The 18,117-nt window shown below is 36.5% G+C and overlaps 1 protein-coding gene across 1 annotated transcript; it reads left to right on the top strand.

The window, feature by feature from the left end:
• Window positions 1-4,037: 4,037 nt before the first annotated feature.
• On the top strand, window positions 4,038-18,117 carry LOC121804587 (callose synthase 7-like). The gene is made up of 42 exons (XM_042204192.1): window positions 4,038-4,653; window positions 5,097-5,197; window positions 5,837-5,949; window positions 6,040-6,127; window positions 6,215-6,325; window positions 6,432-6,554; window positions 6,810-6,899; window positions 7,015-7,106; window positions 7,191-7,314; window positions 7,498-7,632; window positions 7,713-7,789; window positions 8,046-8,133; window positions 8,680-8,799; window positions 9,649-9,766; window positions 9,939-10,270; window positions 10,343-10,395; window positions 10,931-10,991; window positions 11,367-11,448; window positions 11,535-11,584; window positions 11,668-11,754; window positions 11,876-11,980; window positions 12,126-12,220; window positions 12,329-12,410; window positions 12,483-12,646; window positions 12,780-12,903; window positions 13,005-13,108; window positions 13,193-13,289; window positions 13,401-13,552; window positions 14,237-14,346; window positions 14,437-14,556; window positions 14,650-14,718; window positions 14,836-15,025; window positions 15,103-15,214; window positions 15,318-15,440; window positions 15,516-15,628; window positions 15,743-15,826; window positions 15,913-16,025; window positions 16,105-16,334; window positions 16,416-17,213; window positions 17,293-17,343; window positions 17,418-17,603; window positions 17,693-18,117. The coding sequence occupies exons 1-42, from the start codon at window positions 4,446-4,448 to the stop codon at window positions 17,933-17,935; spliced, it is 5,718 nt and encodes a 1,905-aa protein (XP_042060126.1). The 5' UTR covers window positions 4,038-4,445; the 3' UTR covers window positions 17,936-18,117.

Raw genomic sequence — 18,117 nt, forward strand, 5'->3', positions numbered from 1 at the left:
AGGAAAATAGTATATTGTACATATAGGGACTCGAAGTAAAGGAGATGGCATTATCCATTACATTGGTATGTTACATTATTATATAATTCAATTCTATCACGTGTAAGTATATACTAGTTGATTGCATTAAAACGTTGGTTTTAAACTAATCTCCTACAATTTCATTGGGGTGTGAATACGAAGCGGAAACCTTCATGATAAAAGAAGAGAAGAGAAGAAAAGAAAAGGAATAAATTCTAGTATATCTTGGAGTAGCTTTCACAATTTGATGGCAAAAAATAAAACCAATAAATTAAGATAAGGCGTTATTTAATTGTGTTTATCTAGCGGATTGTCAATATAGAGAATATGATCATGTGAAATTGGTTTTGGTTTCTTCTCTTTCATGGGTAATTAACATAATGTGACGCTATATAGTAATAGTTTCATTCAATATATACACGAATAAAAATCTTATACTCAAATGATCTAATACAGTAAAAAGTTAAATTAGCTGCTGATTGTGCACAAAGCACAGGATATGATCACATTATGCACACATGATTAACTAATTTGGACAGTACTATTATTTTTGAAGTACATCTAGCTAGACAATACATATCCGATTATTATCCCACCAATTATTTTCGGAACAGTTTTGCATTACTATTAATCTAATCTAATCTAATTGTATAATGAATTGAGCATAGTCTCATTTACTTTTCGTTAATGTGTTAAAACTGGACAAATAAGTGAACTGATGAAACTATTGATTCATGCATGATTTTAATCAGTCGGATCGATGAGACTAATAATCTTGTTGCTGAAACACAATGTATAGGTACTTCTTTTATAATCAATTTGATATACTGTGGAGTATAATTTTTGAAAAGTAAATTGCTAAAAAAAACTCGAAAATTTGACAAAAATTATCAACTAGTAGAACCAACTTTTCTAAACATTTTTTGAAAAATACAATTCGAGTTAGTAGAACCAACTAGCTAGTCCAATCTGATTTTTAAAACAATGCTTTTAATGTATACATAGTCAACTAAAAAAATTCAAATTTTCAGTCTTTAGAGTGATATCTGCTTTTTTATTTATTTATATTTAAATCAATCATTTACTAATATCGATCCGCGGGAAGAAGATATATGCCTAACTAATAGTAAGTGATTAAGATGTTTAGTTCAATATAATAAAAAAAATACAAGTAGAGTAGAAGAAACCATCATATACAAGTATTTGAATAAATATTTTGACGTTTTGATATTTGTTAGTGGCTAACTCATAGTAATAAAATTGCATGTGGCCATTAAAATGGGTTGTAGGAGAAATAAAGCCAAGATCACGGCCTTCTTTTTCGGAGAAAAAAAGGTCTCGTCGTGTCACGTGCACCGTCATCTGTCACTCGAATTGGCACGTGCCAGAAGTCCACATTACCGGCTTCGGAATTCTTCATTATTAAATTAAATTAAATTAAATTAAATTAAATTAAATTAAATTAAATTAAATTAAATTAAATTAAATTAAATTAAATTAAATTAAATTAAATTAAATTAAATTAAATTAAATTAAATTAAATTAAATTAAATTAAATTAAATTAAATTAAATTAAATATGTTAATTAACTACTATATTAATATATCAATTATCAACGTGCTAGATTAGTATCATGTATCGATGTTAATGGTACACCAGCCATATATATCTAGAATTTCACAAAGATTAATGTCAAACGGTGGTGATGTTTGTAATTGTGTATGCATTGAAACTCATGTAGTAATAACTAGTATTAGTTGAAGCTTAGCCTTAATTAGAAAAGTCCAGGCACCAGAATCTGTTTGAGTTAAATTATTTGGACCACGACATCAACGTGCAACCACAAGTTTTTTTTCAGCATTTATGGGTGGCACTGTAACTGGCACACGAAAAAGTCACCAAAATCAACAAGTTTGTTTGTGAAACTTTGACCTCTGAGACACCCAACATTTCGTGTAAATTGAATGCCCCAAACAATCCTAAAACAACTGGCTTCCACCATTAACAAAAGCTACAAAAATGAGTGGTCGAGGAAGAAATTTTGCGCTGATCAAGTTATATGAAAAAATAACCGACCGGGTGGATCAGTTTGCAAATGTCGTTGCGACTTGATCAAGGCGCTTCTCTCTCTCACAAAAATATTTATAACCCCCTAACATGCAACCTACTTTTACGGTAAAGCAGCAGGTACATGATCGATCCCACAGAGAAACTGGTGCGTTGAGTGTGTGTTTAGTGAACAGGATTTGGCTGCGGCCACGCTTTAAGTTGGAAGTTTTAAACTACTGGATTAAACTAGGCAGAATGTAACTATCTACTTGATCAAGGAACATATCATGCTGAAAACTGTAAACTGATCAGGTAGCGACAGACTGAAAATAAATAACTTAGCTACTTTAACATGCTACAAATCTACAAACACTTTTCCATTCAACATAATGCAAGCTCAAACTTTGGATCTGGGTATTTAAGACTAAACTAAGCTCAAACATTCAACAAGATTTCCGAAAACAAACAACTTTGATTTAAAACAGAACTCAGAACAGATCTTGGAAAATGTGGAATACAAAACAAAAGCGATCGTTTTCAACTACTTTAACAAACACGAAAGTTAACTAGGTAACTAGAACTGAAATAGAAGAAAACTATAAATCCGAGAGGTCCTCGGTCGGAACTGAAACGGTGGCGAACAGTCTGGATCTCTCTGTCGCGCTCCCTTCTACTACTCTCTAGCTAAACATTCTAACTCTCTACTGGAAAACGGAACTAAAAACTACTCATAAAAGAAAATAAAGGGGAGAAGAAAGAAAAAGCCGAAGAACCAGCGTCCCGAGCTATGGTGATGCGCCCTCTATTTATAGGCTTTTCGTAACAACCTCCAGCTGTGATAGCAAATTTGGCAACGAATCTTCGTCCTTGCTGGAATTGCGCGTCTCATCTGTCGATACATGTCCCCCTTTTCTGTTTCGCCGTGGTCCTTGGATAATTGATTGAGGATCGCTTTCCAGCGCATCAGCTATATGTGCCATCTTTCTGTTTTGCAGTGGTCCCCGGCTAACTGATTGACCACCAACTTGTTTAACCCACGCTGTTTGCCTTTTCTGCCTTTTGCGCCAGCATGATCAGTTTGACCTTGCTGCCCTTGGTCAAGCGGCATTCCTGTACAATTAACACTCGTTTTCTGCATAAAATTGATCAAGTAGCATATATTTTACCTTTTAAACCAATGCATAAAAAAGTCATTATCAATGAGCAAGCTGGTGTGGTATTAGCTATTAACAGCTACAAAAAGAATGATGGATACAACACAAACACATGGACATATATCTCTGTCTCTCAGTGTGGATTATCCAACCGTGGTTTCATATCCAAAGCCGCCGGCCGGTAAGGTAAAACTGATGATTTTGGCTTGAAATCAGCAAAATGCCGTAATTAAGAAACCCAGCATAACCAGCTAAAAATGCCAAGTGGAACCAAATTCGGAATCGCCGATCTTCGATTTAAATTAGAAACCACGATTTAGCTCGTTTGTCCAGTTACAGTTTCACTCCCTTTGAAACTGGAGCGGCAGCTCGTGTCTATTATTTTAAATTACTCCATAATATTGCATCTATATAGTATGTCTGATTCCAACCGAAAATCATGAAATAGAATATTTTTGACCTATAATTGGTGGCAATGATTTCACTTTGTATATGGTCTTTGTTTTTGTATATTCATACAGTACTTATTACATAATACCATACTAGTAATTTTCTTTAAATTTTTAAACGAATACTAGAGATACAAATCGATACAATGACTTATACCCTAAATAAATTCACCTATTTTATTGAGCTGGAAGGCATCGCTTTGTCAATTGTTCCATTAAAGTAGCATAACTTGTGTTAGAGCTAATGTTTGTGATTAATTCTAAAAATTAACAATCAACCATGTATTTATGTTTATAGTATATACATAAAACTGGATGTTGCATAGTAGGAGTAGTAGTTTTCTTTTAAAAAAGGCAAGGAAATAAAGCAAAAGGGGCGGGAAAAGGGTAGTTACAGTATGTGATATGCGACACTTCTTCGTCTCCTTCTACAAAGTGGAAATCTAATTCACAAGGCAGCCAAATGCCCATTCCACTTCGATTCACACACTTGAAAAGCGACCGATTTTCGAATTATTGCGCCTAAATTCCTTTCTTCCTTGCAGAGAAACCCAAGAAAAAGAGAAAAAGATTTGCCCCACTTCTTCATCAAAGCATCAATCCTTGTCGCCTTTGTATATATGGACTCTTTAATCAGAATGATGTTCAGCTGCAACCACAAGGATTCTGGAACCGGAGGCGATTTCTGGAGAACTGAGAGTGATAGAAAGGGGGGGAAATTGGAGGGTTTGCGGAGTACAAGTAGGGGAAGGGGAGTGGCGTTAGGAATAGCATGGCGAGTAGTAGTGGGACCAAGGGCGATATGGGCCCGCCGCGGTCGATGTCCAAGCGGCTCACGAGGGCTCTCACGGTGATGGACCCTTCCGACGAGAATTCCGCCGTGGACAGTGAGCTGGTGCCGTCGTCGCTGGCCTTCATTGCCCCAATTCTCCGTGTGGCTAATGAAATTGAGCAAGATAATCCCCGCGTTGCTTATTTGTGTAAGATTTTTAGTTAAAGCAATATCTCATTTTCATTTATTGCGAGTGTTGTTTTTGGCATGTTATGCTTCGTCTCTCTCTTTCCACTTTTGAAGCCAGTTTTTTCTCTACTTTTATCAGTTATCTCAGTTTTGCATCAAGTGTTTATTATGTTACCGTCAAGAATTCTCACCTCCTAGTTTCTTCATTGGGTCAATGAATCTTATCGAAGAAGTTAGAAGTAATAGTTTTAGAAATAAAAGACCTGGTCCAATGCTACAGCTCTGATATCCAGTTCCTCCTTGTTAAATTTGATGTTGTAGACCGATGTCATATCTAAATGAAAATATGGAATCTAAGCTTTTTTTATATAAGTTCTTCTGCTTTATTTTTTTCTTGTTGTGCTTCAGAGTTAGTAATTTGTTACTTTTGCTGTCTCTTTCTTTTCGGAAAAAATGGACCAGGCCGATTTCATGCATTCGAGCAAGCGCACAAGGCAGATCCAACATCCACTGGGCGTGGTGTTAGGCAATTTAAGACATACTTACTTCACAGACTTGTAAAGGTTGGCTTGTTGTGGATTTCAGTTTCCTAGAAATTTGTTTTGATATCTATAGGCATTATGTTCCATTGTTCCTGAGATTTTGGTCTTTGAGCTTTACCTCCTGACTCCTTACATCTTTGTTTAGTTTTTTGCTATATACCGTCTCCTAGATTTGTTCCTAGGTTCATTGTATGCTTGCCAAGAAATTAGAAACGGTAACGGACAGAGAGAGAGCAATATATAATAACTTACTGTGTGTACAATTCTTTAATTGTTAGTGTCAGCTGCTGGCATTTGTGACGCAGCCTAGGAACATGACAACTGAAGGTCAATGCGATTATTAGAGATGATTGTCGAATATACTATAGGATTGCAGAAAGAGGAAAAAGATTCTTTTACCTTTCATCACTGCTCACCAGTGTACCAAGAAAAAGATATGATTAATCAATGGTCCTTCTGCCATGAGCGCAGCGTTGTGTTGATAGAGGAAGATGCAGTGCTGTGTTCTAGACAAATACTTGAATTGTATCTAGTTTCCACAAGTAGCCACTTCTATTTAAACTTTTAAATGGATCATAACTCATAATCTGTTGCTTGCCTTGGTTTTTTATTAATCCAGTGCATCTAGTCTTGTTTGTGTTTAAAAATTAATGGTTGCAGGAAGAAGCAGAGACAGTACCTAAGCTTGCAGGTAACGATCCCAGAGAAATCCAGAAATATTATCAGATGTTCTATGAGCACAATATCAAAAGGGGGGAACATACAAAAACACCGTGAGGCTTAATCCCAAATCTTTGTTATTATTAGATCAATAAAATACAGAATTTACTTGATAGTTTAATGGTGTTAATTTTTCCTATAAGGGAGGAGATGGCAAAGATCTATCAGATTGCTACTGTCTTGTATGATGTGCTGAGGACGGTTGTGCCGACAGCAAAAGTTGATAGTGAGGTTTGGTTATGTTTCTTATACTAGTGAATTGTACTATCCTGGGGTAAAAGAATTTCTAATTCAATTATTATGATGTAATAAATGCAGACCCAGAAATATGCTAAAGATGTTCAAGAGAAAAAAGAACAATATGAGCACTTCAACATTCTTCCCTTGCATGCTGTTGGTGTTAAACCAGCAATTATGGAGCTCCCTGAGGTTATTATATATGCGATGTATCTATACTTGATTCATGTCCCCATGCATTCAGAACTTTTGTCTTCCCTCCACCTTATAGTGAATATTTCTTTATTAAATATTTTAGATCAAAGCAGCACTTCAAGCTATTCGTTATGTATATCATCTTCCAACATTTCAAATGCCTGAAGAAAGAGAGAGGCCAGTCAATGACATTCTTGAATGGCTTGCTTTACGTTTTGGATTTCAGGTATGCATACTACTTTGTGGGTGTTATTGTTGCTTTTGCTACTTGACTACTGCTAGTCCTATAGGGTAAATATTTATGTTGATTTTCCTTGGCTCCTTTGTGACACACACACACACACACACACACACACTTACACTTCGTTTGATTCGTTGACTGCATTGCAAATCCTTTCTTGTTTACTACTGTTATTTTCCTGAAATTTGATGCTTAATATTGCTCACCTCAATGTATTTGTATTCTTCTATGGTGTTGAAGAAAGGAAATGTTGCTAATCAGAGGGAACACTTGATATTGCTTCTTGCTAACATGGACATAAGAAACAAGAATCTTCAGACTTACACACATGTAAGTATGTCGTTTGTTCTCCATGGAAACAATCAGAGAATACAAAGTAAATCCATTTTTTCCTTGATCCCCTCTTTTAATAGACTAATGGTTTTGATGAAAAACTGTTATCCAGTTGGAAGGCAAGACGGTTCAGGATTTAATGGACATGATTTTTAAAAATTATCAGTCGTGGTGTAAATATCTACACCTTAAACAAAACCTGGAGTAAGTTGACTAAATTATGATTGCACTATTACCGAAATTTCCTTATTAGAATGTCATGTAGCTATCTCATTTTCATGCTTACAGCTGTCCACGGGATGAAAGGAAACAACAATTGCAGCTTCTGTACATTGGACTTTATCTCCTTATTTGGGGTGAAGCTTCCAACATTCGATTTATGCCAGAGTGCTTATGCTATATTTTTCACTGTGTACGTTCACTTCTATTATTTTATAACATCTTACTTGATATGCTATTATATGTGCTATTTGTTTTAGTATAAGAAAAAAAAGAAAGTTCTTCGTGTTTCTCTGTTTAGTGTTCAAGTACATCACTGATAATTATTCTTATATATGTATTCAAAAGAATAACTTGTTCTGTTTGGGAAAACAAGATGGCAAAGGAGATGCATGAAACTCTGTTCAATAATGCTCAACACGTTACTGGAGCTGCTACCCAACTAGTACCACTAGGTGAGGAATCATTTTTGAAGAAGATAGTGACCCCTATTTATGAAGTTCTGGAAAAGGTAAATCAGTCTTTGAATCTAGTATTTGATAGTTATTTAATTATTCATTTTATATTAACTCAGTTATCTTCTAAATAAAGGAAGCCAGGAGAAACAAAGAAGGAAAAGCAAGCCATTCAGCATGGAGAAACTATGATGATCTGAATGAATACTTTTGGTAACTCATTTATCATAACTCTATGTTTTATCATTAACTTTTCAGAACATTTAATGAACTTATCATAACACAGATTCTACATATTGAGACCTTCAAAAGATACTTTTATTGGTATAAATCTAATTTGGTGAAGTCACTGTTAAAATTATTCCTCTTGCACCTAAATGTTGAATTTTTTATGTATATTATTTGTTCATTTATGTACTAATTCTGTTTTTTTTTTTCGTTTGTTGACTTGCATTTCCTACCTTATCAGGACTAAGAGGTGTTTTAAGTTGAAATGGCCACTGGATCTAAAAGCTGATTTTTTTGTGCATTCGGAAGTGATAAAGTCCAGGCACAAGGTATTGAGTCCTATAACATGGTTATATCTACATTCATTGTGTTGATAAACACAAATATATGGACCTCTCTAGTCACACTTCTTTCTTGTTTATTCTGTGTAATAAGATAAATAATTCATCTCATAAGTCACTATTTCTTAAATTATTGCAAAGGTATATGCTTGAACCCAAGTTGCATTCCACTTGCAATGTGGGTTGGCTATCACTAACAAAGGGGAAACTGAGTCAGGTAAACCAAGATGAAATAGATGTTTCATTTTAAAATCCTTTTATCTAGAAAAGCAGATATGTTGGTGAAATATAAGTTAAACCATAAACAAAAAGGAAGAAGAAAGTAAAAGGAAAATACAGCCAAGGGATAGTCCTGAAGTCACTCTACTAACTCATTCATGAAGAAAATATTAAACTCACTGAAATTAGAGATGTTTGCTTGAAGTTGTGAACTGTAAATTTAATTGTCTTGTATGTACCCAGGTTTTCTAGAGGTATTTCTCAATTCATGTTTTTAACTAAGAAATATGGGTACTAAATCAGTTTTGTTGACAGAGAAATAACCAGACTGTTGGAAAGAGAAAGCCCAAGACTAATTTTGTAGAAGTGCGTACCTTTTGGCACCTTTACAGGAGTTTTGACAGAATGTGGATTTTCTTTATATTGGTGCTCCAGGTACTTCATTTATACTCACTTTGTTCTGTGATGTTCTGTATATATATTCATCTTGTGTTGTTTTATGGCTCTTATTAGAGTTGGAGGGTTTTCAGAAAATATTTATCTAGAAACAACATTTTAGAACCTCATGTGTCTTACATAAAATCAAATCTCAAAATGTGTCATCATTTTCTAATCATCTTATCTTAAGCCAATCCAAAAAGATTTTCAAGATTCATGCACTAGAATAGGAGGAGATTATGTGCATATTCTCGTGTTAGAATGGTAGTGACAATATACTGCTTATTAGTTATTACTTCGAACTGGCCCAAATTTAATGTCCAGATATACTGTCATATTTTAGTTTCAGTCTAGATATACTGCTATATCAATTAAATTTGACTCATGGTCGGCAACCTCGACAACCTTCTCTCTGCTCTCTGATACTATGATAGAAACCCAATTGGTTTTAGGATGGAGCCTTATGAATGTCTATCGTGGTATCAGAGTAGGTTGTCGACTCTGGGCCAAATTTAACTGACCCTATATCTGGACTGAAACTAAGAAAATGACTGATCCAGCTTATTCGGCCAGTTCGATAGTGGACTGGTCCAACCTGATTAAAAGAAGTCCAACCCTTCCAAGGTTCACCTTGAAGGGTTTGAGGGAGGGTGTTGGCAATTGAAACTAAAAGTAACATATAACTATCCCAATCGGTGTCAAAAGAGAACTGAAACCACTATATATGTCTCATGGGTCCTCCTATCACCAATTGGTTTTAGGGTGGAACCCCATGGATTTCTATCATTTATTGTTTAATTTTTTTGCACCTTTTCTTTTAACTATCTGTTCCTCGATATATATCAGGCTATGATTATAATTGCATGGCATCAACGTGTATCCTCAAATGTTCTTTTTGACGAGGATGTATTCAGAAGTGTTTTGAGCATTTTTATCACTGCTGCCATTTTGAATTTTTTGAGAGGTACCTGTTAGTCTTTTTTCTTTCTGTTTTCAAAATTGTATGTTTTTCTTTGTGCCGGTGTGGGCGTGTCAGTACATCATTTGCAGTATTCTCACAATTTTGTTACTCGAGGCAGAGCCTTGTTTTATATCATTCTTAATATAAAAATAACATGTCAACCATCCCTCTGTAGCTGTCCTCGACATTGTCCTCAGTTTCCATGCCTGGAGGAGCCTGAAAGTTACCCAGATACTCCGATATCTCCTGAAATTGGCAACTGCTACATTTTGGCTTATAGTCATGCCACTGACATATTCCAGATCTATTCAGAACCCAACTGGGATAATGAGATTAATTGACAATTTGGGAGCAGAATGGCAGAACCAAGACCTTTATTATTACTGCATTGCAATCTACTTTTTACCAAATATTCTAGCTTCCTTCCTCTTTCTGTTTCCTTTTATGCGGAGAGTCATGGAACGCTCAAATTGGCGCATTATTGTTCTTCTTATGTGGTGGGCTCAGGTTAGTTGATCTAAAGATGCATTTCTGACGTATATGATAATTATGGTTTAATGTATCCTTTTTCTGTTCCAGCCAAAGCTGTATGTTGGAAGAGGAATGCATGAAGATATGTTCTCCCTTTTCAAGTAAAATTTCGTTTTCACCATTAAAAAATGCATAAATCTGTGTATACTATATAAGAGAGCGATCAACTTAGTTCCCTTTTTACTGTTAGTACATTTTTCCACTACACCAAACATATAAAATTACTAAAAGGTTTAAGTTTCAGAGTTCAAAAGCTAATTATGAGCATGACATCTGATTTATTTCTTATATGAAATGATAATATCTCATTTTTTGGTCCCCATTTTGCTACTTGTCTCTAGTTCGATGTGATAAGTGTCTCAAATGAGTTACTAGAGTATCTCTTAGACCCTTCTTGGTATGATGGAATGGAATGAGAGTGGAATGGAATGAAGGTAGGAATGAATGAAGATAGGAATGGAATGGCAATTCCTTTGAATTTCCATTCCATTCTCTCCTCTGTGCCATTACATGAGCATTCCATTCCATTATACCAAGCAAAGGAATGGAAGTAGGAATCACCATTCCATTCGCTCCTCCATTCCATCATACCAAGAAGTAGTTTCTTACCTACTTTTTTTTTAACATTCTTTCCAGGTACACGCTTTTTTGGATTACCCTGCTAATAAGCAAGATAGCATTCAGCTACTATGTCGAGGTAACCTTGTTCTCTTTGACGAGAAATATATATGTATGTATGTATGGGACTATGGGTGTATGCATGTCTATTCGTCTTGGGGACTTTGAGGAAACACTTAAAGAGATATATGCTATAGAGTAACTATAGCATTCTAATCTGTTGTCACGGTGCATGATTTTGTGCTCTTCTGACAATAAGCTGCTGTGTCTGACAGAATGATCCCAAAAAGATATTAATTCATCTGGACATAACTATAGAAACTTGGTCTTTTATATTCAGTTTTTTCTATGATCATAGACGTGATTCCTCTATTTTTAAAAGTTTGGCGTATTTGCATGAGCTTTCTGCTCTCTAATAAATTCTCATATGACTTTAATTTTTGTCTTAAATCAGATATTGCCGTTAATTGAACCAACAAGGACGATCATGAATATCACTGTCAGTAATTATGATTGGCATGATTTCTTTCCAAATGGTAATATTTTCTCGATTTAACAGTTTGGGTTTTGTTCTAATTACTTCTGTGGTTGGCGATCTAACCATTATGCATATGGAATTCAGCAACTCATAACATGGGCGTGGTTATTTCTATCTGGGCTCCAGTCATTCTGGTACGTGACCAGATACACTCTTGCAATGAAATGTTTCTACCAATTTTCTTCTTAATATTCATGAAAAATTTATCTGCCTATAGGTATATTTCATGGACACACAAATATGGTATGCTATATATGGAACTATCATTGGTGGAATCTATGGTGCATTTAGCCACCTTGGAGAGGTTAGTGATTTTGACCCTGTCAAGTGGCGAGATAGTGACGTACGAAACCTTTTCAACTTGTGGGTGTGCTTAAGTAATATGTTTCAAGAATCTTTCCTGACCCATTATTTCCTTTTGTTAGATTAGAACCCTTGGCATGTTAAGGGCAAGGTTTGAAAATGTTCCTTTAGCATTCAGCAAGCGTCTTGTTCCATATTCCAAAGGGGAAGCCAAACGGCATAGAGGGGTACTACATCTCTTGATGATGATTTGACAGTTGGGAAACATTTTTCGAATATTCAAATGAACTATCATATTAAAATGTTTGCACACTTTACCGATGTATGTCTGAAAGCCTTTAGCATTCTTATTTCTCTGAACTGTTATGGCAGGATGACATGTATGATAGAATAAACATCGCAAAGTTCTCTCAGATGTGGAATGAGTTTATATCATCTCTCAGAAATGAGGACTTGATCAGTCACTGGTATCTCTCTCTCTTAGATGGGAAAGCATATGCTTTTCCTTCAGAGTTCGGTTGTCCTGATGACAGTAGTTTTTATCGATAAAATGATTATATGGGACCCATTTTCAGGGAGAGAGATCTGCTTCTTGTGCCTTACTCATCAAGTGATGTCCCTGTTGTCCAGTGGCCTCCTTTCTTGCTTGCCAGTAAGGTGATAACTTATCACATTTTTTAATTGCTATTAATATTCCTTCTTGAGTGAATGTCTTCATGTTGATATCAGATTCCAATAGTACTGGACATGGCAAAAGATTTCAAGGAAAACGATGATGCTGAACTCTTCAGGAAAATCAAGAGCGATGATTTCATGAAGTCTGCGGTAATTGAATGCTATGAGATATTGAAGCAAGTTCTAATTGGCCTTCTGCTAGATGAAGGAGATAAGGAGTAAGAGACCTATATCTGGCTTGTCATGCTGAGTTTATCTTAATTGCTAATTATGAAGAAAGAAGCAGATGTTGTTTCGTCTTACTATGTTACTGAGATGAGTTACTTCTTGAACTCTTGCTCCAACTTTCAGAATTATCAGGCAGATCTGCAACAAAGTTGACAGCAGCATACGTGATCGTAGATTCTTGAGGGAATTTGACATGACTGGGCTGCCTTTATTAAATGAAAAATTGGATAGATTTTTCAAACTTCTTGTAAGATCCAAATTTTGAATGTTCAGAATCTAACTCTTCAGTAAATCTAGATGTTGAATGTCTCTTGTGATATCAATATGGAGTTAGTTGTTGAATGACAGATGGAAGATTATGAAGACCTAGAGTTATACAAATCTCAGATCATAAACAAGCTCCAGGATATCATAGAGATTATCATTCAAGATGTAATGCTTGATGGCCATAAGTAAGTTTCGTATTGTTTGTAACAGCTAGGCTGTGATGTTATATTTTCAGTATTTTGAAATGTAACTTTTTCTCTTTTCTTCAGGATTTTGGAAAATTTCAATCAAGGAAACGAGAAAGAACAGCAGAAGTTTGAGAAGGTCAATATCAATCTCTTGGAGAGCAGCTCCTGGAAGGAAAAGGTATTGGAAACTTGAAAGTTTGTTAGATTTTGTCTTCTACTGTTCTACGTCCTCTCTATAACTGACCTAATGTTGTTAATCCTAAATTTAGTTTATTTTTCTATTGTGCAGGTCGTTCGACTTCATTTGCTTTTGACTGTGAAAGAGTCGGCAATTAATGTCCCAATGAATTTAGAAGCTCGGCGACGCATTACTTTCTTTGCCAACTCTTTATTTATGACAATGCCTCCTGCTCCTAAAGTCCGTAACATGCTGTCTTTTAGGTATGATCTAACGTTGAAAGTCTGGGGTTGCTTGTCTGCTGGCTCGTGGCTGTAGTTATGCTCATCTCACTTCCAAAAATAAATAAAAATATTTCCCATCTGGAAAGATATAAATTGAAAAGCGGACAGGAGCATATTCTAGTTCAACTCTGAAATCTTACCCTTTTGAAATCATTCCATTGATCATCGTAATCGAAAAACATGTAGCCAATGCTTCATTTCTTTTTGTTCCTCCCTCCCTTAAAAATGTTCCCAACTTTTCGGCACGAGTTTTAATAAATGTTAGGTAAGTGTTTAGAGATGACCACATTTATTATAGGGTATTGCACTTTATTGCAGATGTTAGGTAAGTGTTTAGATGAGCTGTGGGCGATGCTTGGTTTTGATGTAAATAAGTTGATATAGTGAGGGGAAAATTTAAGGGGTTTGTGGTGGGTAATTCCAAAGGTGGAATGGGAACACTTGTGAGGGACAAACTAAAATGGTAAAATGAGAACACTAATAAGGGACAGATGGAGTATTACTTTTTTTGTTACATGTTTTGTCTTTGCTAGCTTTTCTAAAATGGCTCTGTTTCTTATCTGTCTTGTCTATACTTTGCACGTTAATATGACCCCCAGGCATGATAGTTGAGCTGAGTCTCTTGCAACTCTATCGCAATTTTGAATCTGTTATATTTTTCAGCGTTTTGACGCCATACTATAGAGAAGATGTTCTATACTCACCGGAGGAGCTTAAAAAGGAAAATGAGGATGGCATTTCAACTTTATTTTACCTTCAGCAAATTTATCCAGGTGAGTTCTAAATCCATCTTGTATTGCAATTACTGTGATAATTCAGGCATTTATTAAACTGTCGCGCTGTTCTGTTTTTAAACAAAAAAGATGAATGGAATAATTATATGGAGCGGATCACAGACCCCAAACTCAGTTATTTCAAAAGAGACAATAATGAAATGGATCGTTATTGGGTATCTTACAGGGGGCAGACACTTGCTCGAACAGGTTAGATATACAAGCATATATTTGAGAAAATCAATGTGAATATACATTTCTGACGGACATTTCCTTTTTTTATTTTTCTTGCTGGGTATCCAGTGAGGGGTATGATGTATTACAGGGAGGCCCTAGAACTTCAATGCTTTCTGGACTTTGCTGATGATGATGGTTGGCCTCTCTCTTAATATTTCTCTCACACATACATTTCAATGCTTTTCTGTAGCAAATCACTTATCTTTATTTGGAGCTATCTGTTGATTTTGGCATTCAATGTTCCCCTTGCAGCTATATTTGGTGGCTATCGGGCCATTGATACGACTCACCATAACTACAAAACTCTTAAGGACAGAGCACAAGCTTTAGCAGATATGAAGTTCACTTATGTTGTGTCTTGCCAGGTCTATGGTGCACAAAAGATGTCTAGCGATCCTCGAGAGCGTGGCCACTATCTCAATATTCTGAGCCTCATGTTGGAGTAAGTGAAAGTAAGCACTTAGTTTTATAGATCGATCTTACACTGACTAAGTTCAAAATCTGTAATGGATCTTCCAGGCATCCAACGCTGCGTGTTGCTTATATTGATGAGAGGGAGGAGACAGTAGAAAAGAAAACTGAGAAGGTTTATTATTCTGTCTTGGTCAAGGGAGGGGATAAGCTGGACGAGGTACTAGAAAAGACTACCTCCGTGTTCTGTTGCAAATGATTCATACCTGATTTCTTCTTTTTGGCCTGTGATTGTTAATGACATCATTTTATTGCAACCCCAGGAAATATACCGTATCAAGCTTCCAGGTCCTCCAGCTAAAATCGGGGAGGGGAAACCCGAGAATCAAAACCATGCTATCATTTTTACCCGTGGAGAAGCCTTACAAACAATAGACATGAATCAGGTTTGTCTAAAATGTTCTCTATAAATTTCATCTTTGCTTGTTTTCATCATCATATTAATGGTTATTTTCCCTCAGGACAATTATTTTGAGGAAGCTTTCAAGATGCGCAATGTTTTGGAGGAATTCTTAAAACGTCAGCGGAGAAGACCGACAATTCTGGGATTAAGGGAGCATATCTTCACAGGAAGGTTTGTCATTCCATTTGAAGAGCTAACGGATACTATTATTATTTTTATTATTAGACAACTAATCTCCCATGATACAATGCTGTGCATTCACTGATCTTTTCTTTTCTATAATAGTGTCTCATCACTTGCTTGGTTCATGTCCAATCAAGAAACTAGTTTTGTGACTATTGGGCAAAGGATTTTGGCAAACCCTTTGAGGTAATGTTATCTTTCTGGTCTATCCTCCTATATTTTATGTGTCCTAATATCATGATGTGATGTTTCAAATTCTTCTATACTTACAGGGTAAGGTTCCACTACGGGCATCCTGATATTTTTGACAGAATCTTTCATTTGACAAGAGGTGGCTTGAGCAAAGCTTCAAAAACAATTAACTTAAGTGAAGATATATTTTCTGGTATAAATATCTAAAATCTCTTCAATAGTAATATTCTCTTATTCTTCATCTTATCTTTTGACTGAGTTAATACCTTCAGGATACAATTCAACACTGAGGAACGGCTATGTAACGCATAATGAATACATCCAAGTGGGTAAGGGACGGGATGTTGGTATGAATCAGATATCTCTGTTTGAGGCGAAGGTTGCAAATGGAAACGGAGAGCAGACTCTTAGCAGAGACGTCTATCGGCTTGGACGTAGGTTTGATTTCTACAGAATGCTGTCCTTCTACTTCACCACAGTCGGATTTTACTTCAGTAGCATGGTATGCGAGATTACACCTATTTCTTATACTTATAGTTTCTTTGCAAATTAGAAGAGTGGATAAGATGTTATTTGTCGCCAGGTTACCGTGCTTATCGTATACGTCTTCTTATACGGACGACTATACATGGTCTTGAGTGGTTTGGAAAAGCGAATTCTGGATGATCCTTATATTCGTCAGAGTAAAGCTCTTGAGGAGGCTTTGGCAACTCAATCTCTTTTTCAGCTAGGCCTGTTGCTGGTGCTACCAATGGTGATGGAAATCGGCCTTGAACGAGGCTTTCGAACTGCCATTGGCGATTTGATCATCATGCAGTTGCAGCTGGCATCTGTCTTCTTCACATTTCAGCTTGGAACAAAAGCTCACTATTATGGTAGAACACTGTTACATGGAGGGTCGAAATACCGAGCCACAGGTCGTGGTTTTGTCGTCTTTCATGCCAAGTTTGCCGATAACTACAGAATGTATTCTCGCAGTCACTTTGTCAAAGGTTTGGAGCTTTTGATGCTTTTGATCGTGTATGAGGTATATGGGCATTCCTACCGCAGTTCATCACTGTACTTCTTCATTACCTTTTCAATGTGGTTCCTTGTTGCTTCCTGGTTGTTTGCTCCTTTCGTTTTCAACCCATCCGGGTTTCACTGGCAAAAGACCGTGGATGATTGGACGGACTGGAAGAAGTGGATGGGAAACCGCGGAGGTATTGGGATTGCACAGGATAAAAGTTGGGAATCTTGGTGGAATGGAGAGCAGGAACACTTCAAATACACTAACTTAAGGGGTAGAGTTCTCGAGATCATCCTTGCATCTCGCTTTTTCATATACCAGTATGGCATTGTCTATCGCCTCAAAATATCACACGGAAGCAAGGATATCCTGGTACGCCCTAAAGCAACCATCTTTTTCTTTCACCATACCTTCATGTCACCACTCTTGCTCAAAATCATCCACCTTGTAGGTCTATGGCTTGTCTTGGTTCGTGATGCTCACAGTTCTTCTTGTCTTAAAGGTATAAATGTTCGGATTTCCCCTTATCTCTCTCTGCATATGGTCAATCTCATGATTGAGTTGTTTCCACCGCAGATGGTGTCGATGGGGAGACGAAAGTTTAGTACAGACTTTCAGCTCATGTTTAGGATTCTGAAAGCACTTCTATTCCTTGGGTTTGCATCAGTGATGACTGTGCTATTCGTCGTTGCTGGCCTTGCTGTCAGTGATATATTTGCTGCTACACTGGCCTTCTTGCCCACCGGGTGGGCCCTCATCCTCGTAAGCATTTGGGGTTTATCGTTTTTCTTCCTCCATTCTGTGGTATACATGTGTTGCTTCTTTATCTGAATAATACCACTAACTGGCAGATTGCCCAAGCATGCGCGCCTTGTTTGAAGGGAATTGGGCTTTGGGTGTCTGTGATGGAACTGTCCAGGGCCTATGAAGCCATAATGGGACTCGTGATCTTCATGCCCGTTGTTGTGCTGTCATGGTTCCCGTTCTTGTCTGAATTCCAGACTCGTCTTCTCTTCAACCAAGCCTTCAGTCGGGGCCTCCAGATATCGATGATTTTGTCCGGGAGGAAGGAGGAGAAGTCGTCAACCTCTTGAACCTCTTATTATACCGCAGCTGTTGCCAAATATAGGTTGCGTAGTTAGTGAAAACGAAGTAGCAAAAATAGCAAATGGTATTAACATCGTTTTCCATTGCAGTTGGATTGTCACACTTGTAGTAGCCTTTTGCTATACCATACATGTTGATTTATTTATATGAAATACATCATTTTGTAACA

Source organism: Salvia splendens, chromosome 5 (genome assembly GCF_004379255.2).
Source record: "Salvia splendens isolate huo1 chromosome 5, SspV2, whole genome shotgun sequence".
Lineage (NCBI taxonomy): Eukaryota > Viridiplantae > Streptophyta > Magnoliopsida > Lamiales > Lamiaceae > Salvia > Salvia splendens.

Bases quoted from the DNA above. Each gene is read 5' to 3' on its own strand.
- LOC121804587 (XM_042204192.1), top strand. From the start codon at position 4,446: ATGGCGAGTAGTAGTGGGACCAAGGGCGATATGGGCCCGCCGCGGTCG. The intron at 6,555-6,809 runs GTATGCATACTA...ATGGTGTTGAAG, and splicing joins CTTTACGTTTTGGATTTCAG to AAAGGAAATGTTGCTAATCA. The intron at 16,335-16,415 runs GTATGCGAGATT...ATTTGTCGCCAG, and splicing joins GATTTTACTTCAGTAGCATG to GTTACCGTGCTTATCGTATA.